The following is a 25,360-nucleotide window of genomic DNA, read 5'->3' on the forward strand; positions in this document are numbered from 1 at the left end:
ATCAAAGTTGTTCTGTACTAGTTTCCAAATGTTGGGTGGGAAACGGCTTTAGGTTTGTCAAATGGAGAAAATCACGTCTCAATATTTAAAATCAAATAACCCAATATGGAGACTGCAGCATTATGGTAGGGTTGACCAATCATGCTTTCATGAAGTTCAATTTTGATAAATACTTCTCAATGTTTAAGTAAAGGCAAAGGATCAGAAAAGCCCATAACTTTACTGGAACGAAGTAAACATTTTCAACAGCAAAAACACAAGACCAAACGTGGTCTGCAGTTTCTTGCTATTATATGGATTTTTGCCCAGCCCTTCATCTTCCATATATCTTTGCCGTCTCTCAGATATAAAGTAAAACACTCTCGCACTGTGAAATGTCCAGAAATGTTGACCCCGTTACTTAAGATAAGCCACTGCTGTGTTGCGAGCAGTGTCATGTAGGAGTAGAGGCCCTTCTTTGTGTTGGTTATAAACTAAAAGCTTGAGGAAAGTATGTATTTTTAATTTGTAGTTCCCTTTAACTGAAACAGGCTCTGATGAAATGACGCTCCCATCATCTCCACAGTGATCATTGACTTTAGATATGTTAACTTTAAAACATGGTAGTGTTGAATGAGCGCGAGGGTTACAAATCATCATGAAAAAACATTTATTGATTTCCCTAATATACAACTGCATGTCAAACCTTTGAACAGAAGAAAAACACATCCCGTTTCAAACAACAATGATAAAATGAATCACACAAACTTCACGAGGCACAACCATGGTGCTTCTTATAACAATTGCCATAACCTTTCATTTCAATAACATTAATACTGAACCCTCTGTCTTATAAAAAGTGGAAGATTAATTACTTTGGTCTGTTCGCTTAGCATCAATTCTGACATTTTTATAGCTTCTTCTCCAGTTCTTAATCATCTGGTTCCAGGGAGTCTGAAGTGAATACTGAACCCCTCAGTAGTCAATTAGTCTTCGTTAGAGTCAGACTGGACTCAGTCATTTGGCAGTAACGTCTGTTTCTGTCCTCAGAGGAGCTGCAGTCCGTCCACAGAGACCGTGTCCATGGTGAGTCCGTTCTCCATAGCGCTGTGATAGATTTCCAGCGCCTGCTCCAGAGGCAGCGCTCCCCCCTCGCTCGTCTCGATGATGGCGATGGTCTCCCCGAACTCGTTACACATGATGGTGGGCGTCCCCCCCGCCTGAAAGAGAAGCAGAATTAGTTCATCGGACAGCAGAGAGTACGCACAAATAGAATTGGAAACAGGAGCTTTAAAATATCCAGTATTGGTATTCTTCTTTCCCCGCTGAGGCCTGCTAGAAAGGTTTTTCCAGAAGTTGTAAATGAATAATCGTTAAACAAATAGTCATTTTGTGGTTTAGCTATTCCTTTAATGGTTAACCAGGACTAAACGTGGCCCATGGAAGCTTATGACGTGCTTTTTTGATGAAAGTTTGATGTTTTTGTCAGCGATTTGAGAGGGGATGTTCGTTCTGACCTGCTGCAGATCTGAGGTTTGTATCTGGATGATCTGCGGCTGGCCGTTAGCTAGCTCCACCGCCGCTGCGTCGACCACAGCTACAGCAGAGCTGGTCTCCATGGCGGCGGCCTCTTCGTCCAGCCTCTGCTGCCGGGCGTGCGTCTTCTTGTGGTTCCTCAGGTTGGAGAAGGTCTTGAAGGCTTTGCCACACTGCGGACAGACGTGTGGCCGCTCGCCTGTGTGCGTGCGCCGGTGCTCAGCCAGGTGCATGCTCTGGATGAATCCCTTACCGCACACCTCACAGCGAAATGGCCGCTCGCCCGAGTGTGTGCGCAGGTGCTCCCGCAGGTGGGTGTTCTGACGGAAGCGCTTTCCACACACTTGGCAGGGGAAGGGCCGCTCCCCGGTGTGGACTCGCTGGTGAAGTGCGACTCCGGAGGAAGAGACGAACCATTTTCCACAGATGGGACACTGGTGGGCTTTGGGCCTCTTCCCAGCGGTGCACCTCGGCCGCCCCGGACCCAAAGCGAAGTGGCTCAATCTGTGGAGTCGCAGGTTGGCAGGAGAATTGAGCTTCTTTCCACAAATATTACAGTCTAAACCCCCCCGCACGAGACTGCTTGAATCCCCGGATTCTGTCTCTGCTGAGGTGGAGGGCTTTGAGCTCAGATCTTTCCCCACCACTGCTTCCGTTTCTTTGCCCACTTCTGTCCCCGTACTGGCCTGCATCAGGGTGGGGTGCAGCTCCAGACAGTGTCCATCTCTCTGTCTCCGGGTCAGGAACCCGGCCTCGCAGTGGGGACACGGGAAAGGCGCCGGAGACCCTGGATGTTGGGTGTACCGATGAGCCGCTAACTTAGTGGGCCAGCGGAAGGTGGCGGGGCATTCGGGGCAGGAGACTGTGGCAGCGTTGGAGTGCAGCAGGCTGTGCTGACGGAGGTTGGAGGACTGAGAGAAGGAGCGGAGACAGACATCGCAGCGGTACGGCCGCACGCCGGAATGGATGAGCGTGTGCCTCGTGAGGTTGGCGAGAGACGAGAAGGTTTTCCCGCAGTCGGAGCACTGGAAGGGCCGCTCCCCGGTGTGGGTGCGGATGTGGTTGCGCACGTGGATCTGCTTCTTGAAAGTCTTGCTGCAGATGCCACACATGAAGCTGCGCTCGGTGACGTGGGTCTTGCGGCGATGGTGAACGAGCTGCACCTGGGAGGGGAAGGTCTTGGAGCACGTACGACAGGAAAAAGAGGTTTTGTCGGATGAAGCAGGAGGAGTGGCTTCAGTTGGGACTCCTCCACCGGTGTCATCCAGGAGGACAGCGTTGGTAACAGACGTCTCCTGCTGGGGCTCGTTGTCGTTGCCTTCAGGTGGGGCGGACACCTCCATGTTGTCGTCTTCCTCCTGCTTCTCCCCTTCCTCTCCTTTGTTTTTTGGATCTTCCCCAGGTGTGTCCGTCTCTTCCTTTGTGTGAGGAGTCCGCATGTTGACCTTCAACTCAGAGGTGTGAGAGATCTTCTCTCTCGCTCTCTGCAGGATGGCGAGAGTAGAGAGAGACGCTCTTCTTGGAGCCGAGACCTACAGAGAAACACAACTTAAGACTAGGACACCACTGCTGTGCAATGACACTTCTGTGTAATTTGTGGATTAGTAGAATCTACTTCGGGTGTAACTTGTAGATTTGACTTACTTTTAATTTTGTATTCTATATTTTTTATGCAGGCCCTTTTATCTAATAGTCTTTTATTTTACTTCTTTGTTTTGTCTCCATCTTTTGCTCTAACAACGCTGTGGGACGAATAAAGGTATTTTGATTCTGAAAAAAGTCCAATTAAAATGCAGTCGTTACTAACACATTTGGAGGGCCTCTGCTTATATGACTACCGTGGAGATAGGGGCTGGTGTGTCGGCTGAATTGCGGTGGATGGGGGCTGGTGTGAAGGCTGTATCGCGGTTGAGGTGGGTTCTGCGGTGGTAGAGGTACTTGGTCATGTTGGTGAAGGTTTTGTTGCAGAACTGACACTTGTGGAGGGGGTCTGCAATGTGGGACTTCCTGCAAGACAAACATAAAACAGAAGTGATGAAAACTACAGAATATATATAAGATTCAAACACTTCAGTACAGCCTGATCTATAGTAGATATCAGCTGTGAGTCTCAGGCTGTGGTGGGGTGGGGGGGTTTACCTGTGCATGATCAGAGTCATCTCCGTGGTGAAGCCGTTGCCACAGTCCACACACAGATACCTGGCCACGCCCGAGTGTGTGCGCATGTGTGTCTGCATTGAGGTGGCTTTCTTGAACACCTTGCCGCACTCGGGACACTCGTGCGTGCCCTGCTCATGCACACGCCTGTGAGCCGCCAGCCTGTTGACGGAGGTGAAGGTGCGGCTGCAGAGCTCACACTGCTGGGGCTTGGCCCAGACTGCTGCTTTCTTTTCTGCCACTCTGATTCTAATGTCCTCCACCTTCTCCGTCGCCTCCTCCCTCCCTCGCACCTCCTCGAAGCCGCTCATAACGCCTGGCTCCCCGCTCTCTTTGTCCTGACACAGGAAGTGCTCTCCCTGGTGCTGGAGGAAGTCCTCCGGCGTCTGGAAGAGAAGGGAGCATTCTGAGCACTCATACGGGTGGATGACCACCACTTCTGTAGCCTGCTGCTCCTCCGTGATGCCGGGGGCCAACCTTAACTCCAGTCTCTGCACCCCATTCTCCAGGACCCCCAGCTTCCCCGAAGAGCCCCGGCCCAGAGCGGGCAGCAGTGGGGGCAGCTTTGAGCGGCGCTGGCTGGGCGAGGTAGAGTTATCTGCCAGCGCCTGAGCGGTGAGGATCTGCAGGTGCATGGTGGCGGAGCCGGGGGCCGCTGTCACCGGAGGCAGCAGGGTGGAGCGAGAGGGGACAGCAGGTTTGGAGACAGACTGACGTGTCTGCTGTTGCAGCTGCTGCTGAGCAAGAACCTGGAAAACACACACAGAAATAAACAAACCTTCCACCCTATGTGTAATTCTCATTGAATTGCTGTGTTGCGTTCGGTTCACATTCTCCAGGTACCTGCGCCAGGATCTCCCCCGCCTGCTGCTCACTCAGCACGTAGTTCTGGATGTTGTTCAGAGGAGTGATGGTGCCATCCGGCTGCAGCACATACTCCTGTTGCAAGGGCCAAAAATACACAGATTATTACATTGTCGGGTTCCCACAGTTTCTTAAACCTCAAATTCAAGGACGTTTCAAAGTCTATCAGTTCAATATGGCTGTTATTTTTTGAGCGTTTCACACAATCAAACTCTATTTTTCTAGAATTACAGGGCAGTTGCAGCAAACCAATCTGTGCTGGCCTACACCAAACCAGAGACTCACTGACATAATTGTTCCACCTTGAATGCACTCTCGACCTCCAGAGGCCTTACCCAAATGAAGCGAATGCAAAGTCCGAAACGTTCTAAGTGTCTTCACCGTGCAGAGATTTTGAGCTGTGCATGTGAATGACTCAGCACAGCGGAAAGTTTATGAGTAAATTACAGCTGTTAACAAATTTACTGCTCAAATTTATGGTTGTTCCACCATCACCTTCCCTCTATAATGAGAATTGACCCCAGTGTTTGCCGCCTCGATGCACACAAACTCTGCTTTGAAAGTCTAGGACAAAACTATTAATGAAGAAGACGATTCATTTCACACTAAACATGAATCTAGTTCAAGGATTTGAATGAGTTTGCAGAATACAACATCATATACTACAAGAGATTGAAGCTATTTCCAAAACCATGTACTCCATCAGCAAGTACATTTTGCAGATGATAGTACTTAAACTGAAGAACTGAACTCACAATCGCAAATGGTTTAATCATCAAGCCAGTTTTTTATAATGCACAGGTTTAACGTTACAAAGCTTGCCATGCATAATCATTTAGGTAATGTTGTCAAAATATTGAAGGTTGCAACTACACAATAACATGTGACTGGTATACATGCCTTCAGTTCAGAACGCAGAATACTACAGTACAACTGAGTTCCACTAAAACGTGTTTTACAGTTTTTCATACGTTAATTAATTCTCCCTTACCATGGTCTCTGTGTTGCTGTGAGTGCTGCTCCTGCTGTGCGTCCGCCGATGCTCCAGCCAGGTGTCAGGTGAGTCAAAAAGAGCCAGACAGTCCAGACACTGGTACTGAACGGGCCCCGACATCTGACCCTCCGACCCTTCCTCTGTCTCCAAAACCTGACACAGCTCTGAAAAACAGTCATACACACTGACAGTTAGGGTTGTGTCTCACTATGCTATACTGTCCCTTCACCTTTATACACTTTAGTTACGGTTTGCTCGTCTCTATATATTTAATACCTTACATTTACTATAATATTGTTGTACGTATTTAAGTGTTATTCTGCTTTTACTTGCATCATTTTCCTTTTTTTAAAACATCTATTAGTATTGTTGGATGGAGCATGAGATCCATGATTTTCATTGATAAAGACTACGTCACTTTAATGGTGCAAATGATAATAAAAGGACTTGAAACTTGACTAAAAACTATGAAAAGCAAAAACAAAAGTTATTAGAAAATATCCCAACCAATAACTCGACAAAATCCACATTCGAATGCTTGCTCAAAATACACAGAATCAGATCTCTCACCTTGATGCTCCACCTCCATCCCCGCTTCCCTCATGTGCATCTCCTGGTGCAGCAGCAGCTCCTCGGGGTTCACCAGGAGGGCCCCACACTCCAGACACTGGTACTGCTGGTTCTGCCCCATATCTGGGACGCCCTGGAAGTGCATGACCTCCCCTCCCTCTCCTTCTCCATCACCTTCTTGGCCAGTATGGATCTGCTGGTGGATCAGCACATCCTCCAGGGTGTTGAAGAGCTCGTGGCACTCGCTGCACATGTACTGGTGCTCCACATACTCTGTCTCCTCCTGCTGCTCCGCCATGCTGGTGTTTAGGTGTATTAATGTGTGTCTAATGTTGGTGTCAAGTGTTTGATGAAAGATGAAGTCTTGGTGTGGAATTTCTCCGCTGTGTACAATGAATGAAGACTACATGTGTCATCCAGAAGGCCAGTGGAGGAGCAAACCTGTGGTAAACAACACATTAACATGTTAAAGCAACAGAGGGTGAAGAAGTACTCAGATCTTGTGCTTGATGTATTGCTGGTAAAGGTGGAAGTCATTTAAAGTACTTCATTTACTGCTGGGTAGCATGTGAATTTAATCCAGGTGTAACTTAAGTCGTATTTAAGTGTTGATCATATTGTTTATCATTCATCTTTATCTGCAAAGTAACTGTGGTTGAGCAAAAGTACAATATTTCCCTCTGAATTGTAATGGTGTAAACGTAAAGTATAACATCAAATGCAAATATTCAATTAAAGTACAACTACCTCAGAAATACACTTAAATATACAGTACTTGATTAAAGGTGCACCAATGAAAAGCACTAATACTGAAGTAGCAGTTATGAAGCAGCCATCAAATGAGTAATATATGATTTCACTGTTACTCTCAACGATACATGTGTTATTAGTAAGTTCAATTTAAAGACCCAACAGTATTTACATTCATCATTTTGAAACAACCCCGCGAAAAAACATCGGACTGTTCAGCCGTTAGCAAGATAGCCGTTGGCCCTCTAATGCTAACAACACGAGCTCCCCTCATTAATAACTCGCAAGTCATTGTCGAAATTCTCTTCCAAATCTGATTCGTATCATTGTTTACAGTGTGCCATGGCATATGGAGAGCGGTTGGCGGCGCTCCCTCCGATAATGCAGACCTGTTTTCGGCACCGCGGTTTCCTGACAGTGGCTCCCGGGTTCGGCGGTCCGTCAGGCGGCGCTACCCACTTTTCCCCGAAGCTCTAGCGCTACGACGGCGGGCCCTTCTTTCCCTTTACCTCTCATTTACTGTCGTTGGACGATCCCTCGTGTGGTCACCCCTCTTCATTCAAACAAAGCGTGCGCCCTTTCCGTTAGTCCCGTGTTACCATATGTGGCTTGGAAATAATTAAATATGAAACATGTCCGTGGGAAAATTGCATTTCAATGCGTGAAATGAAACGTTTGTCCGCCGATCGACTCCATTCTTGTGATACGAAGTCCCGCCCAATGCGGTAGTCTCAAAATGTTTCAGCCTGTGATTGGATGGGCTGATTGTCAATCATAAACGATGTTCTACTGCTGGGCATTGTAGTTTTTGGTCGACTGTTAAAGGAGAGTTTTTCTCTCAGTTAATGCAGATGATGGATGCCGCATTTAAAAAAAATGTTACTTTAGTTTGGTTACTTTTATACAAAAAATATAACAAAAAAACTGTTAACAATTAAGTAATTATATTTAAAATAGTGAAAAACAAAATCAAATGATCACTGACATACAAAGTATTGACTTACACCTAGCATGTATACATGTACTATTTTCATTCAAAGTGCCCACTAAAATCGAAAGGAATCAACAAGACAAAACAAAAATATATTATACAAACAAAATATGTGTAATGTCGTGAATTTTGATTGAAAATGTATTTTGGTTTTTGTAACATGATTTATGTTTTCCAGCGTAGTTTGTAATTCATTACAAATCCCAAAAAGTATCATTGACATATTTAGCAATAAAACTGTGATCTCCGTCGTCAACTCGAATGTACAGCGGTCTGGACTTGAAGACCCCAATGACTCATTCCCCCAGAAACCCTTGCGAGCTTTACGTAGTTGTGCGTCAACTCCCCAGTCCCCCCACCATCACGGTTCTACAGAGGAAGAAAGGGGGAGACGGGCAACCTATACAGAACGCTGTAAGTGTAGTTTATATTGAAGCTGAATTTTTAAAATACACAAATATATAGCTTAAGTTTGTGCCGGTCTGGCTAAGAATAACGTTCAACCTTGCCCCGGCTTTAGTTCATACAATTATGAGCGGCAGCGGGCGGCCCAGGACCAGCTCCTTCGCTGAGCCTCCCGGAGCTCCCGGATCCGCTGCAGCCGGTGCCGGATCAGCAGTAGCCGGTGGGAGCTCGACAGGAAAGACTGGGGCTTCACAAGCCAGTGGAACCAGCTCGACGAGCTTTGGGAATCTGAAACTGCCTAGTGAGTATTATTTTATATTTTTATACCCCAAGCACCGTTATCATATTATTACAAAGGACCGGGCTGGGGGTTATTTTTAGATAAATGTGCCGGAGTGTACTTAGTGTCGATCATTGTCGCGAAGCTAACCCTTAGCCAGCAAGCAGTTAGCTGGTTAGCTAACTTAAGCTAGCTGCTAATGTTAGCTGTGTTTTTCATTAACGAACCATTGCGATCAAGGGCTTTTATCGCATAGCTAACATTATCGTTAGCTGCTGATGGCAAGCTTGGAACTAAACCATCCATATTTTGAAGGTAAAAAATGTCATGGAAATGTTTTCGGCAACATTACCTAACCCTTATTTTTTGCATTGCAACCCAAGAATAGAGTTGGTGTAAGCCGCTGCTCAAATGTATTCGTCATTAATATCAGATGTGGAAGCTAGTTAGCTTGCTAACGTTTGGTAAGAGTAGGTTTAAATCATCCAGTCTAACTTTTTAGGCGTCGTCCTCGGCCCAGTCTCTTATGAACATAGTTTATTTTTGCCAAACTAAGGTAGCGATTCCAAGCGTCGTGTGGTAGCCTGCAGAAGTGGATATTAAAATCAGTGGAAATATACCCAAGAGTTCCAGATTATAATGTGTCATCATATAGTGACCATACCTAACCTAATGTCACTGCTCACCTTGATTCCTAGACTGGTGCATAATGAAAGAATCAATGCACAGATTTAACAGCTGGTACAGTAGTATCCACACTAGGCCATCTTTCACCAAGAAAGTGAGAATTCTAGTTGGATGGTTGTGGAAACAGTTTGGTAAACATTGTTTTGCCTTTCAATTGTGTTGGCATCTTTTTAAGATTAAATTCCGAATTGAAGTACATTAATTTCACCTTAAAGGAAGCTATTATTCTTTTAAGTAGCCTGTCTACTTATGCAGTGATGGTTAAATATGCTCACCATTTTGAGGCCCCTACTGGAAATCCTGGTCTGCCAACAGCAAAGTCCCTCCAGTTGTTTTACTGATGTGATGACAAGAACCTGCAGAATGCTCAGGGGTCATGTAGCAGTGGGCTGAAGATAAGCAGGGTTAGACAAAAATGTGCAAAAGAACATGCATGGCAAAACTAATCGAATTAGTAACACAACTTTTGCTGTTGACATCATGTTTTTGTTAAAAGAGGGGGGGAAATGCAATTATTTGTCCCAGAAAAGTAAACCTTGTGGTTGATCAATAATCAATTCGAAGGACAGTTGAAATGACTAACAAAGAAAATGAATGAAAGTCAAAGTTGTCTTAAGCTGCTGTGTAGTAAGTCTTAGCTTGTAGGTTTACATGCACTCCATCAGCAGATCTGCATCAGGTGATTTGCTCTATTCACACAAGGTTTCCATTTAATTTAATTGATTTAAAGTTCCCTGACAAATGAGAGACATTCTAGATAAATATTATCTGTGTCTATTAAGCTTTTTTTTTAAATCATATGCCGGTCAAATAAAGAATGTGGTCGGAGCATTCATATTTATTACCCTTTTAATTTAAAATAATACTGTTTTGCTTATATCCTTCATTATGTATCAGAGATATTAAGTCCAATAACACCCATGCATAAACGGGCACAGAACATTTTAATTATGCTTTTGTGCTGAAGAAAAATGAAACAATCGGCTGATTTTTAAATAAAAACAGAATAATAACTGTTTGAAAATAAGAAGAAATGAACTAAAACCCATAACTGACTCATAATGGGTTGGGTGGCTCTTTTTTACTGATAAGACCCTTGCATGAAGGACCCTCTGTAATGTATTGGCTCAAACTCCTGGTGATGCTTAAGGCTGATTGTTTGCACTCGCATGTTAACATGGTTGCCACAATAAAAAGCAAGAGGTTCCCTGACCCAGTTTGTCCCATTCCGGATATATTTTTGATAAAATTCCCAATTAGGAGTTTGCTGGCCGTTGACAAACTCAAGCATCCATTATCGAGCAACGCTGTCATCTCAGCGAGAGGGACCGTGGCGCTGCAGACTCCTCGCTGCCACTTTCTTGGCCGAAACTGATTTACAGGTTGAAAGAGAAGGGTAATTACTTGATTACCATTACCCTGATTTCACATACATTGCTTTTCTCTTTTATGCTCTCTTTTTCCTAGTTTAGTTTACACACTAATTATTGTATCTGATTGCCTGGACTAAGCAGAAATGAAATGAAAGTGCTTTTACTAAATTGACACTAAACTGGCTGAAAATAGCTCTTCCTTTTTGCCAGACTAAAGTGTCTATTTTTGCACCCAAAACTAAGGCATTTTTTTGTCAAAGAGATAAATCCAAAAACCCCGGGCTCAACATTTTTCTGTGCACAGGGAAAAACCGAGCTTGAAGCAGTTTGCCTGCTAGGACATAGTTAGATATTGTGCAGCAGTAATGTTAATAAGGTCACTTTCTGCAGCCTCTGCTCTCAGTGATTGTGCCAATACTGCCAATCACACAAGACAGATGTCACTATTAACCTCTATTTATTGTTGGCAGCAGTTTAAAGTGATTTAATCAATGACTTTGGTGCAGCCGTGAAGGAATAACCTTTCTTGATTAACGGGTAGCGTTAACAAGCAACGATTAAATTACTCTGAGGGAAAAAATGATGTCAATGGAAACGGCTAAATGGTGTCTTTGACGATATTGACTAACACTTAATGTCATCATTGAAAGCGAGGGGCGACAGAGGTCAGCTACGATTGACCAGAGATTTATAACTATCTTTGCAAATCAGAGCTGTTTAGAGTGCTAATGATCAATGTGAAATCACAAATAATGTGTTGGAAGTGCACGATTATGTCTTGGTATCCTTTGATAATGATTTGCCAATGACAATACAAAACAAAGGGTCGCAATATACATTTTATTTGACCAATATAGGGTTATAAGCGGCATGATTGAAGGTAAAGAAAAGGGCTGATCACTGATGAAGTTGTACTAACCGTATTAATAGAACTACCAGCATATGTGCATGAGTTTAAAACACTTTAAGCAACGAAATCCATCTCCATGTCATCTTTTATCAAGAAACTAAGTTTTGTGACAGTGGAGCTGGACTGATCCACATTAAATTCAAATACTCCATCAATGTCCATTTTTGGCCTCATTATCAGCCCTTCTTTCAAGGCCAAGTGCTAATCCGGTTGCGTGAGGTATTGAATGGAAAAAGTGGGATCAGTGCATTGCAAGAGCGCCATTTTGGGTCTGTTTGGGTCTTAATGTGGACCTAAACTGCATGACTCAAGTTATTCAATCAACAAATGTAGTTATTTGTATATATCGCCGGTCATGTTTGATGTATGGTCCGTTAGAGCATCTTATATTGCGGAGGAGGGGAAACCTATGGATTAAAAGGCTCCAATAGCTTTGGAGTGATTTATCCAAGCCCCACCCAGAGTAAATCCCTCATCAGGCGAGGTGATAGAGTCCACTAATGACAAAATACTTGTTGCAATTTGTCATTCAATTGCGGATCATTTTATCAAGTTAAAAGTGTGCCTGGGTTTTACACTTCCCAACATGCTCCAAGCTAATTGCTTGTTAGTGTGGGTGTGATACCAGTCACTGTGCTCATCCCATTTCTCTTACTCATCAGGCGTGTGCTGACGTATGAGAAACCAAAGCTATTCACTGACAGCTGGGCAAAGTGCTCATCTTTGCATTCATTATTCAAGGCACTATCATGCCACAGCTGCTCCATATTTAATGTGCTCCCCTCTCACTTGACTTGTTTAAAAAAGAGTGTGAAAGTGATGCTAAAAGGGGAAACAGAGGGACATTGTTTAGTGGATGCAGGATTGTGGAGGAACCACACAGTGACTGCTATAAAACGATGAATATTTCGCGCTGACCTGAGGGGGTGGGGATCGGATGTAGGCCAATCATGTGGATAAGCTATCGGCTGTAAACTAACAACCTTGAAACATTTCAGGCTAGAAAATTGCAAGTGATACAGTTGTCTTTTGTCCACACGAGTCAATCGGTTCTCTTATTTTGGTTTATGAGATGTTTTTATAGATAGAAATAGCAGTTGATGAAGTCAAACTACTGTCTTTATTTTTTGTCTATTCATTGGAGAGCCCAAAATGCTTCATTTTGTGACTCCATTTTGAGACTCGGAGACCTACTAGAGATCGGGAGGGGTCCTGTTGAGACAGGCGAAGTGAGCAAGCCCAGGAAATAAGAGCACTTCTGGGTGTGCTACTGTCCACATCATTTTTATCACAGGCTCTGACAAGCCTTTTGGCAATGGGCCTCTTCCCTGCTCTTCTTCCCCTCCTAGTGTCATTGCTCCCGGTGCCGATTTGTCAAATCAGTCTTGACCGAACACAGGCGCAAAAAACACTGAGCTGCAACTTGGCCCTAACGAGAGCTGTCAGTTACACTTAGATCTTAAACATCTCACTTTGCCTGATTTGAACAAGCACAGATACTGTCATAATTTATACGAATATGTGTACCTGTATTTTACCTCCTAAAGAAACACTCATAGTACAGCTGGCTGACGTGTCCATCTGACTAGATAAGGTCTCAGATAATGATGTTATAACTGCGTAGGTGTTGTCTGCTTTAAAGCTTCATTACAGTATAGTGATGTCATTTTATGAATTTACGAGAATGTTTCAGCTTTTAGTTGCCTTTACGTGCTTAGTCAATAAATCCACTATCGTGATGATTATTTATCCAAATTCTCACTGTGTAAATGTTTGGTGAAAGCAACCATACAAAATGATTTGGTGTAAAATATTTAGTTATTTCATATCTCTGAGCCCCACTAAATCCTTGCAAATATAACCATAAACATAGCCTAGTCCCCCTATTGCACACTATGTAAATGATATAACTATATGTTGCATGGTTACAGGGTATATGTGTATTTTTGGAATGGGGACATATGGGTGAGTGAGATTGCAGAGGTTCTGAGCTGAACCTGTGAGTATCAAAGACATGGGTTAAACCTGCAATCCCTGCTAGTCCCCTTGGCCTCTGGCCCTTTCCAAGCTGACCTAAAACCAGGAGTGTATCTGCTGGGCGTGGGCCAATCAGCTCCAAAGGAGAGCCAGGCCCAGTGCGGCTGTCTCTGCCCAGCGAGAGGTGTGCTGAATTTATAACACAAGCCGAATCGAGAGCAGCGTAGCGAAACGTTATGGTGCTATTAGGACTGAACGATTAATTGCGTTTGCGATAATATCGCGATATGACAAACCGAGATTTTCCAACCGCAAAGGCTGATTTTTGACTTGCGAGCGAGCCGAGCCGAGCGAAGCCGAGCAGGCAGGGAAAGAAGTCAACACTGCGCTTGAACCTGTTGCACAATGGCCTCAGGCTCGTCAGAAGAGTGCACGGCTGGAAGTTTGGTACCAAAGAGGGGCGGCACGTCAGTTGTGTGGAATTATTTTGGCTTTAAAAAGGAAGATGCTGCGCAACGTCAGGTACTGTGCAGAACGTGCCTCGCTACTGTTGCTACCTCACGAGGTTCACGATTGTAATCACGATTGATTTATTGCTTGTGTTTGTTGAAAAATACATGAGGAGAGGACCTTGAAAAAATAATCGCATATTAAATCGCAATTGCAATATTGAGGACAAAAATCGCAATCAGATTATTTTCCAAAATCGTTCAGCCCTAGGTGCTATTGTCACTTCATTCAGATCATTTTTTTGTGCTAGTCATTAGAAGCCAATACAGTCATTGGCAATAGAATGAGATGCATTGCACAACCATAGGTTTTGTCGAGCTGCACCATATGCGATTCTCCCGTTTTTATAAAGAGGTTTGAGCTGCTTTCACCCAGGGGGGCAGTGGGAAATGGTTGTGTGGAGTATCAGTGGCTCATAACCAGCCAGTGTGTGTCTGGGGAGCCACCAGATTGGTCACAACCATTTAGAGACGTAGTAGGGAGGGCTTGTTGACGTTAAATCTCTCTCTCCGGGAAAGTAGTCTAATAGCCGAGCAGTAGAGGGTCATCTCACTGTGCTTCTCACGTGTCTAAACATCTGTTCATCTAAGAAAATATTGTGCCTTTTTTTATTACAAAAACATCCGTTCTTTCACATTCCATCTGTAACCTGACTGTCATTTTGGCTCTTTCTAACAAGGCATGTTTTTCTGCCCACAGGAGACAGTGGCAAGGTGACGACGGTGGTAGCCACACCCGGCCAGGGCCCAGACCGCCCACAGGAAGTGTCCTATACAGACATAAAGGTTATAGGAAATGGCTCCTTTGGGGTGGTCTACCAGGCTCGCCTCATCGACAGCCAGGAGATGGTGGCCATTAAGAAAGTTCTCCAAGACAAGAGGTTCAAGGTATGTTAACAGACAAGATAACTACTGTAAAAGCTGTTAAAGTATCACCTACAAAGAAAGCAAATCACTTTGCTTTAATGCTCTTTTGTTATGGATTCAGATAAAAATGTGCTTAAGTAATTCTTTGTTTGACCTGTTTGCAATGAGTCATCTCTTTCCTTTCCACGTTGCAGAATAGGGAGCTGCAAATTATGAGGAAATTGGACCACTGCAACATCGTGAGGCTACGTTACTTCTTCTACTCCAGTGGGGAGAAGGTGTGTACGCTCTGACTGCAGCATGAATCAAGTTTCTAGATGAAGCACTCTCCCTCCACACCCAGCATGCATCAGTGGTGATTCATAGACACGTTTCAGACAAGTTGATCCTAGTCTTTTTGTACATTCACTTCCACACTCTTTACTGATTATTGTTGTGGATTTCCTGAATGTATCTGCACCGAGGAAAACACGAGCTGCCAAAGCGTGACTTTTGATCCACACCCTGTGAACTTAACGCTACAGAAACGAAATACTTTTGCCTCTGGATACCATTGGCGTCTACTAAATTTTGACCTTTCTTTTGATCTCAGCTGCGGTAGAAAGTAGAAATTCATGTATCCTACCTTTTTTATAATGAATGAAGAAGACTTTTTTTGTTTAAATATGTTATTACATTAATGAGCGTGGAAATCCTCCTGTATTTAAGTCAGACATTGCTTACTCTCCGTTATACTCATAATACAGTTTTGTTTTATTAGTTAAAACGTGTATTTATTGTGCCAAATGAGCTACAGAGATGTAATTATTCACTGAATTGTTTGTAGCAAATATTTTACTTAAGATAATAAGTGCAATAAATATTTCATTATGTCCTTTTTAAAAGCACTGATCTGTAAGCAGCTAAATTATTCATTTGTTGCCTAATTACTCGCCTCATGTACAGCCCAACACATTTTATTAAATTGGTTTTATACTCATAACATCCCTTTCTCTTTCCACCTAAAATGAAACAATCTTTGTCCTTTTTTTCCTCCCTTTCAGAAAGATGAGGTGTATTTGAATCTGGTGCTGGATTTCGTTCCCGAGACAGTGTACAGGGTGGCTCGGCACTTCAACAAGGCAAAGACCACCATCCCCATCATCTATGTTAAGGTCAGTACACACACACACAAACACTGCTGGGTGTGCACAAAGGCACTTTATCCACCAGGCCACTATAGGCATAAAGAGGTTTATTGAAGTCAGTTTTTCAGGGAGTAAATACTTAAATTCTCACAAGGGGAAAAAAAGCTGTTAATCATAGAAGCAAATACTCTGTCCGGTCTTTCTGACTACAGTCAAACCTTCTTGTCATGAGGAGTCCACAACGCTTGCAGAGGTTATGTCTTAACCCCTGTCTGTTTATCTCTCTAAAAGTAACGGGAACTAATGGATATCCTTGGTTTAGCTGTAGTTTAACACACTGCGTTTATTCATTTTTGGGAACCCCTGACATCCAGACGGCCGAACATGTGCTGCTTTGTAGGAAATACAAAGAACACAGACAAATGTAGTACCTCTGCTTTACAAGTTGGAGAATTGATCATCTTTGGCAGAGCTCTGTGTGTCCTTAGTACACTTTGTCACAATCTGCTTGGAATATATGATATTTTCATCCAGTGTTTGGATTTGATCTTCATCAGTTACTAAAGAGCATGTTTAAGGACATTTTCTTCAGTAATGGCCCGTGGATGTATCAAACTATCAAGTATGTTCCTGTTGGTACAGCTCACTGTTTAAGGATTATAGAGGCAGAAAGGGAAAGACGGTCCCAAGGGAATTAATCTGTTTGCAATACACTTGTCTCCCTGTCTAAAAGGGTGCTCATTTCGGAGAGAGTATTTGTGTGTTTACTGTGTCTGCAGCAGCAGCAGCAGCAGAGAGGACATTATAGCTGTCTCATGGCCCATTTCCCCTCCTCAGCCTGATGCTCCCCCGTGGCTTGGAGATGCATGCTGATCTCTCCCTCAAACACGCTTTTTTCGCTCTGCTCTGTCATCCCTCCGTCCTCCAGCGACACACTTCTATCTCAGCATGCCACCTCTTCCCGTCCCCTGGGACTCGATGTTTTTAACCGTGTCTCTTGTTGTTTCCCTCTTCCTCACCCTTATCCTCCTCGTCGCCTTTTTAAACAGCATCCCTCACTCATCATTTTCTCTGCAATCATCTTTTAATCTGTGGTCGGCCTGCTGTCACTGCATCATGTGGGTAATAATGGCGAGATAATGGTGATGATGGCAGTGATTTGTCATATTAAGATGCTTTCCGTCTGCATTCCACCGGCACATTTAATGACTGCAGACCTATTTGTGAGGGCAATTTTTACACAAGGACAACCCCATTGACCATGGATGTTAAGTCACATGTCAGATAGGGGTTAGTTTTACATCTTAAGGGAGAATTATTCACTCACTAATGTTGTTGTGTTGTAAAAAACCATGCTGCTGCAGCGGACCCCACACAGCTGCTTCTTTCAACACTCTGCATCCAGAAAACAAGATGAGGGCACAAATTGATGTGACTGGTGTGTGATGAGAAACTTTACAGACACACAGATGCTCCTGCCTCTGCATAAAATAGATCAACTTGTATTAAGTGAAAGAGCCAGATGGTGTGTAAGATTTTAATTTGTGATGCAGTTTCCCAACTAAAGTCAGCAAGTCCTCAGTTCAGTATTTACCAAAGAGTTTTGCTTTTAATCCCTTAAAAATGTTATCTTGGTGGCCCTCATCAAAGTCTAGTGATTTATTTTCACAAAAAATGAGCAAAGTTTAACTAAGTCTGAACAACTCTCAACATATTACTTCTTACTTCAACTACTTCCTCCTTCCTGAGCCTTTTTATAATGCTATTTCAGGAACCACTGCCAGCCGAGTCATGTTTAGCTCGGGTCAGCTAAGGTCACATGAGACTTCCAGTCCAAAGGGAAAAGACACAAAAGTATCTGAATGCAAAGATAGGCAATTAATAAAGTGGGTGTTCCTGAAAAGTCTTTATAACTTTGAATTCAACAAACAAGTCTTGCCTTTACTGGCTGTAGTCATTTTAGTCTCCAATTGCAGGCTTTAAGGAGCAGTTCTATATCTATAAACTGAAAGTGGGATTGTCAACACAATGTATGTGTTGGTAGGAGTCTGTTCAATCCTTATATGGAGTAGAGGACGTGGGAAGCTCATTGTTTCATAATGCGTAAGTTCCTCAATCAAATGAACCATTTTCAATTGGTGAAGCCATTCATTTTCTGCCACTTTTCGGTCCAGATCGCTTTAATGAATTCATTAAATATTCAACACATTTATGAGGACTTGATATCCCCTGCGTGGAAGCATTAAAGACATGTATATTGAATATTGTTTTTTGCCAAAGTAATTAGATTCTATGAACTAGAAAGACAACTTGAAAAACAAATGCGGTGAAATCATTGGTTTATTGTTCTTTTTTGTCTATTTTTCAGCTAATAAATAACACTTACTGTGTGTTCATGCATTCAGGAGACAAAAAGAGAACATAAAGAAATAGTTTTGTAATATTTACACTAAATGATCATGTGTATTCTCAACATGAAATACTTTATTTAGTATTTTGAACTGCAGTAATTATTAATATAAAAAGCCACCCTTTTTTCAAGGCCAAGTTGTTGCTACAAGCTTTCCAACACACTTCAATACTTAAGACCATTATAATAATACAACAGGTATTGAATTGCATCCTGTGTGTTGTATTAAAAAGGTTTGAATAAGGCGTGGATGTACCTTGTTGAACTCTGATGGAGAACAGCAGCCTCCCTGTGAGTCGTGGATCACCTGACTTTAAATGCAAACAGGGCCACTTGCTGTTTTGCTTTTTCTTCCTGGTGTATCTGTATGTTTCTGTCTGTTGATATAAACACTGCCCGGCATTATGCTAACCCTCCCTGCTCCCTCCCACCTCAGGTGTACATGTACCAGCTGTTCCGCAGTCTGGCTTATATCCATTCCCAGGGCGTCTGTCACAGAGACATCAAACCCCAGAACCTCCTGGTGGACCCCGAGACGGCCATCCTCAAACTCTGTGACTTTGGCAGGTCAGTACCTGTGCGTGCGTGGAAAGGTCGGGGTGATAAGTTCCTATCAGAGAAGCTATCATCTTGTATTTTGAAGACCCTGATATAGTAGCCGTGTCTTTTCCTGGATTTAAAGCTGCATTACGGTAAAAGGATGTTAGTGTCTGAATTTACCAGCATTTACATTTCATTTAGCTGGTGCTTTCATCCAAAGCGACTTACAAGAAGTGCATTGAACCGTGACCCTGATACAAACTCAGAACAGCAAGAATCCTGCAAGAACATTATCTTTAAATAAGCAGAACTATTACAAGTGCTAATGCATGGGCTTCAAACAAGCGTGCTAATTTAAGGTGCATGTATTTTCTTCTCATGGCACTTCATACCTCAACGAGAAAGGGCTTTAGTTTTCAGTTACTTATATTTTTGCAGAAAAACACAAGACTTTATAGATTTCCTGCATCGGTTCCCTTTTCCAGTTCATACTTGAACTACTACACTTTGACTTGTACTTTCACAGTGTTGTATTAGTACTTTCACTCCATGAAAATATCTCTATACTTTTTCCACCACTAACTATATGCTCTTTTCTCTTGCAGTGCGAAGCAGCTAGTGCGGGGGGAGCCGAATGTGTCCTATATCTGCTCGCGGTACTATCGCGCCCCGGAGCTCATCTTTGGTGCCACCGACTACACGTCCAACATCGACATCTGGTCGGCCGGCTGCGTGCTGGCCGAGCTGCTGCTGGGCCAGCCCATCTTCCCTGGGGACAGCGGAGTGGACCAGCTCGTAGAGATCATTAAGGTACAGTGAGGAAGACTACAGACGCTGGCTGAACGCCAACTAATGAACGGTGCAGGATGAAAGGAGACGTGCTGGAAAGTTTTGAACTCAAACTACTGTCAGTATTGGCTTTGGGTGTCAGGAAACTGCTGGACATATGGTTAAAAAACAGACTGTGCTTAGCTATACAATCTAGTTTATTACTAATGTTTACTTGGATAGGCAATCTGTTTTCTTTTGCTTAATCTAGTTTAGTTTTCACTTATTGTGAATCTTTTTTACCAGGACTTATTATGTACTGCTTCAAAGTACCTAAAGAAATTTGATCATTTAAGGCAGGGTTATTAAGAGATCACCTAATAACTTCTATCAGTACTACTGAAAATGTGCAGAAGACATTAACAGTGAAATGTATACTTTGTTTTGTGTGAGTTTGTTTGTTTCTATCTAAATGGCACTTTACAAAACCAAAATTCAACCCGAGTAAAAAAAGTGTTTTGTGATTTTGATAATAGAAGAAGTATTGATTCCAGATCAGTAGCCCTGGAAAGATAATGCAAGCTGTACCCTTAATATAACAAAGGGTATTTCACCGTCCACATTTTGAAGGACACCCCAATGATTGTGATTAATATTAATGAAAATGAATTTTTCATTCTTGTGCGTCAGGTCCTTGGGACACCAACGAGGGAGCAGATCCGGGAGATGAACCCGAACTATACAGAGTTCAAATTCCCTCAGATCAAAGCACACCCTTGGACAAAGGTACGTCACGACTGCAGCAGAATATTAATGGGTAGCCGTTATCCAAACATCAGCGGGAAGTTTGAGGGTTTCTGTCTCTCAGAAGCTGCTGTTTTTGCTCTATATGGAATTAGAAACGTAGGTAGGAACAATCAAAAGACAGGAACTTGATGATTTATATTATGAGTATACATTGTTGTTGAGATTTGAAAACAAAATGTTTTTTTCCTCTCATTTAAAAAAAATAAAACAAGTAACCATACCAACCCCCCCTCTGAATCCATAGTTGGAGCAATAAATACCTTATGATTTAAAAATGCTTACTACCCAGAGAAGTAGATAAACTCAGGACAGAACAAAATCATAACTAATGAAGTGTAAAATAAGTTTGGGTCTTAAATTGGCCCAACAAAGTATAAGACGTTGCCCAACCGTGCAAAGTGTCAACAACTGAAGTCCTCCCTCTCCTTGTCCTTCAGTGCACTTTCAGTCTTGAATTTAAATAACCCCATGTCTCTGTGATTGTCTCTCCTCCTGTCAGGTGTTTAAGCCTCGAACCCCCCCAGAGGCCATCGCTCTCTGCTCTCGGCTGCTCGAGTACACGCCGGTGACCCGGCTGTCTCCGCTGGAGGCGTGTGCGCACGCCTTCTTCGACGAGCTCCGTCAGCCCAACACCCCGCCTGCCCAGCGGACGAGAACTGCCGCTCCTCTTCAACTTCAGTCCCGTCGGTCAGTTCACCCCCCCGTCACACTGTTTCTGCTTTAGCTCCTCTGAGTGTCTTGGATTTGTCCAAGACACTTGTAATTGTAATTCAAATCGCAAGGAGGCGCAATATTTGTTACAGGCTCAATATGTGTTGGAATACTGGAATAAATGTTAGTGGGTTTTCAGGGATATTCAGCCTGGTTATGATATATCCTTAAAACGAATCACACCCTGAGCCCTTTTAGTATATGCTGATGCAATGTCAGTCTTAAGAAGTCACAATTTGTTCGTTTTTTCCCAAATGGTGCATCCCTGTTGTGCTCTTATGTCCTTCACTTAGTTCTCACTGCTCCCATGGTGTTTTCTGTGTCATTAAACCTGCTCCTGCCTCTCTGTGCTCCTCAGAGCTGTCTATCCAGCCCCAGTTGAACTCCACACTCATTCCTCCTCACGCTCGTGCACAGACATCGCCTGCCTCACATGGTATGTATCTAAATTCAAAATGGGATGTTATCTTTTTATATTGAGGAGGGGTTTCATTTATACAGTTATTCAGCTGTCCATGTCCATTCAACAATTGATATTACAGAATACGTATAAGTAGGTCTGGGTGGTATCATGAAATGAGACTAAGACTTTGTCGTACATTTTACAATATCCCATGTGTCTGTTATTGAAGACTGCATAACCGTTAAATGATGTCCTTTGCTGAACTTAATGGACTGTTTCAGCTGTTCAAATATTTGCCTTTACACTCCTAAACATTAAATCAAATCTCAAAGGATAAAAAACCGTGTGATTAACCCTTCAATACTGTGGCTATATCAAAGTATTTGGTGAGACAAGATATTACACTTTATTATCATTGCACTGAATACAAAAACACATTGATACAACTAAAGGCAGTTTGCATCTAACTACAAGGTTCAAAATAAGCATTGCAGTGTCAGGTATCATATATTTAGGACCAATATATAAAAAAAGGTAAAATACATCAACAGTACGAATGGTTTTTAGGGGTATACACTGTAATATAGAAATTGAAAACGGTATAATAAAGACACTTAAGACCAAATGCATACGAAAACACAATGACTAATAAATATTCTGATATGTGATTACATGTAAATCAACTTACAAACTGTGTGAGAGCGTCCACATATTCGCCCACATAGTGCATTCATGGACTATATAGCCCTCCCGAGAAACGGCACTCTGAACTTTAAACCATTTTAACCCCAACAGAGCAGGCTTTGCAACTTTCCCACTTGAATGAATTTTCCATGAAAGATATTTGTATAGATTCATGATCAAGAAGTACCCTAGATGAATTATTTCTGACTGTTTCTGACCCTGTGCTCCCTCTCTCCCCCTGCAGAGGGCGGTGTGTCAGACAGTACCGCCCAGCCCAGCTCAGCACCCGGATCCATCAACAACAGCACCTGAGCACCATCCCTCTGCCATCCTTTATTTTCGTCTTCTCCCCCCCCCCCCCCCCCCCCATCTTCCTTTTCTGTCCTCTGCTCTTCTTCCTCTCAACCTTCCTCCTGGCTCCAAAACCCCCCTTTAAAAATAAAAATAGCCATACGCCCCCCCCGTACACACTCAGCAGTGCTACTGTCCCTGGATTTTTAACCAAGTCCAATAGAAAGCAATCTCCGTGGCTGCTGGCTTCTGGAAGGTGTGGGGTTGTTTTGAGGATATTTGGGGAGCCAAGCTTGGGTTTAATGTAAGCTGCGGTTCATCTGGCCTGTTAGAATACATTTACTCTGCATTGGATGGGATGTTTGGGATAAGAAGGAGGGGGGGTGGTACAGGTTATGTGGATTTTTGTCTGTATTATAATCTACTTTTATCCCTTTTATGTTCATTTTAATTGCATTGGTGTATTTTATGTGTCGCCGTGGTGCCAATTAAATTGAGAGGCCGTGTGAGAGGCCTGACTAATAATGACAATCATCCTTAGTGGGGGTCATAAATGGCTAGTAGTGTAAACGCTTGATTATAAGACCCACTTTGTAGACTGGAGGCTCTTGCTTCTCTTTCTACCAAGAATTTACTCGTGAGTTGTCAGTTCATCCAGAAACACGGTGACCCCTTTTCTTTAATCTTCAAGTTTGACCCAAGACCATATTGGCTGTTTTTTTAGAGTTGGTTTTGCATTTTATTTCAAAAATGCACCACAGCCTGTCTTTTTAAAACGTCTCCTTTTGAATATGAATTCCTCGACTGCCTTTTATTCTTCACGATAAGTTCATGTCTTCATCGGTTAAACTATACGCTTCTCTTATTGCACATCTCCAAAAGGGAGTAGAGGGGAAGCATAGAGAGGGTGCGTTATGTGTGCTTGTCCAGCTGTCATCATAACTTCACACAGAGGTTGGATGTGGGGCTCCAGGTGAATCTAATACAGAAGCCTCGCATGTCATAAACACCACCTCATTAATTATGTCACTTTATGGTTTCTTATCCGCTTGATTATGTTGATCAGGCTCAGAGAGACTACCACCTTCACTGCTCACCCGGCTCGTCATTGTCATTTCACACAGTTATTTGGTGCAGGAGGAGGACTGAATCTACTTTGGTTTGTGAGAGCGAATCGCCGAAACCCTTTTCCCAAACAGTGCGACGCTTCTTCTCGTCCCGCAGTGGTGTTAGGAGGGACTGAAAGTGATTTGCGCAGCCTACCGTCGGCAGTTCTCTTTCACACGTGCATGTGCAGCCCACACTATATTGCTTCCACTAATCTCAGTAATAATCCGACCAGAAATGATGCTCAAACCCTGAAACCCGACTTCTTTTTGGAGCCTCCCCTTCCTCCTCCTCCTCCTCCCTCTACCGTCTGCTTCCCTCTTTCCTCCTCCTTTTTTCACTGCTAAACTGTAAATATCAAGTACCTTTTTATTTTATTTTGTTATTATTGTTATTATATTGTTGTTCTTGTAATTTTTTTTTTCTCTAGTAGACCGGCGCAGCAGCGTCCGGACTGTTTATCCTCAGTCGCAGTCTGTAAATACGATTTCATTTCAGTCCCTGGTTCAGGAGGGGAAAAACAGAACAAAATGTTTCATTTTTACTCTCTCCCTGCATTTCTCTCTTCACCACTTTCCCTTTCCCCCTATACATGTTGTCATAACTGTTTTATTTATTGTATCGTGGGTTTTTTTGGGTGGGCGGGGGATTCGGGGTGGTACAATTGAGGGTTTTCTTTTTTTTTTTTATTCCAAATTTTAGTCCAACTATGTCACATGCAAAACCATTTCACATCCAAGATACTGTAGTGAGATCCGGACGTTGGTGTGCTTTCCAATCAGTGCTGGCGTGTGTATGCACATAAGAGCCAACACGTGGAACTCCAGTTTTTTCATTTAACTTCAATGTGAAGGGAATGTTACAAGCCTCTGGATCTACAGGGTCGTGGTGTTGAGGGAGCACGGATAACCCAGTGTGTGAGTGTGTGTGAGTGAGTGTGTGTCTGGAGGAAAGGGGAAATAATGAATCTGTCCATTGACATGCATCATCTCCTGTGTCCGACCGTCTCCTGTTTCCGCTTACTGTGTTTAGTATGAGTGTAAAGGTGTTAGGATGTGTGTATGCTTCACAGATACTTTGTGAGTTTCTGCAGGGTGTGTGTGTGTGTGTGTGTACGGACCATTGACATTATTCTCAGTACTCAAGACTTTTTTGAAGAACTCATTAAATGTGCTATTTTAATGTTTTTTTTCTTCCATCTTCTGATCTGTCACACCTTGTTTTTAATTTGCTGTGGCCCTGCTCTTTTATCGCTCTCGTCTGAGGGTAAATGTCAAAGTTGGTAAACAGAACGGTTGGATAAAGGAGATGATGAAGAGAGAGGGATGGAGGGAGAGAGACAGTTTTTGTTTGTTGGTATAAATAATTAAACTCATTAATAAAGTGATGAAACAGTTCCTGTCTCACATTCGTTATTGATGTTATGAATCTGAAGAAAACTCCACGTCAACATAAAGGGGGTACAAGGACCCCTTCAATATATAGTCAAATTATGCCATAGCGTTTGTTGGCCAAAGAAGCAATCCAGTAAAGTAGAGCTGCAGCTATTTCTGACTAATTGATGAGTTGATCGCCTACAAAAATACTAGTCCATTTTTTTTTAAATGGGAAGAAAATTCTGTTCCAGCCTCAAAAATATGGATATCCACTTTATCCCAATTTT

General features: G+C 43.0%; 2 protein-coding genes across 3 annotated transcripts; one reads left to right on the forward strand and one right to left on the reverse strand.

The window, feature by feature from the left end:
- Positions 1–635: 635 nt before the first annotated feature.
- Positions 636–7,567, reverse strand: znf526 (zinc finger protein 526). Of its 2 annotated transcripts, none has more exons than XM_063878258.1 (8): positions 7,360–7,567; positions 6,101–6,541; positions 5,528–5,694; positions 4,516–4,611; positions 3,655–4,421; positions 3,354–3,522; positions 1,497–3,047; positions 636–1,199 (listed from the first exon to the last, which is right to left on the reverse strand). In XM_063878258.1, exons 2-8 carry the CDS (start codon positions 6,396–6,398, stop codon positions 1,026–1,028), a joined length of 3,222 nt encoding a protein of 1,073 aa, XP_063734328.1. In that variant the 5' UTR covers positions 6,399–6,541; positions 7,360–7,567; the 3' UTR covers positions 636–1,025. The 2 variants fall into 2 exon arrangements, with proteins under 2 accessions (XP_063734328.1, XP_063734327.1); XM_063878257.1 differs by having other exon boundaries at positions 7,240–7,567.
- A 581-nt stretch (positions 7,568–8,148) lies between these two features.
- Positions 8,149–25,093, forward strand: gsk3ab (glycogen synthase kinase 3 alpha b). Its single transcript, XM_063878344.1, is given in 12 exon segments — positions 8,149–8,255; positions 8,362–8,547; positions 14,683–14,870; positions 15,044–15,127; positions 15,893–16,003; positions 18,823–18,953; positions 19,532–19,736; positions 20,385–20,480; positions 21,001–21,135; positions 21,137–21,188; positions 21,571–21,648; positions 22,544–25,093. Coding segments are annotated over 11 exon segments (1,323 nt in total). The 5' UTR covers positions 8,149–8,255; positions 8,362–8,372; the 3' UTR covers positions 22,612–25,093.
- The last annotated feature ends 267 nt before the right edge of the window (positions 25,094–25,360 follow it).

Source organism: Eleginops maclovinus, chromosome 3 (genome assembly GCF_036324505.1).
Source record: "Eleginops maclovinus isolate JMC-PN-2008 ecotype Puerto Natales chromosome 3, JC_Emac_rtc_rv5, whole genome shotgun sequence".
In the NCBI taxonomy this organism is placed as follows: Eukaryota; Metazoa; Chordata; class Actinopteri; order Perciformes; family Eleginopidae; genus Eleginops; species Eleginops maclovinus.

Coding starts and splice junctions, on each gene's coding strand:
- znf526 (XM_063878258.1), bottom strand. CDS start 6,398: ATGGCGGAGCAGCAGGAGGAGACAGAGTATGTGGAGCACCAGTACATG. Junction 5,695..6,100: donor GATGGAGGTGGAGCATCAAG/GTGAGAGATCTG, acceptor ACTGTTTTTCAG/AGCTGTGTCAGGTTTTGGAG. Junction 4,422..4,515: donor CGGGGGAGATCCTGGCGCAG/GTACCTGGAGAA, acceptor TGTGTTTTCCAG/GTTCTTGCTCAGCAGCAGCT.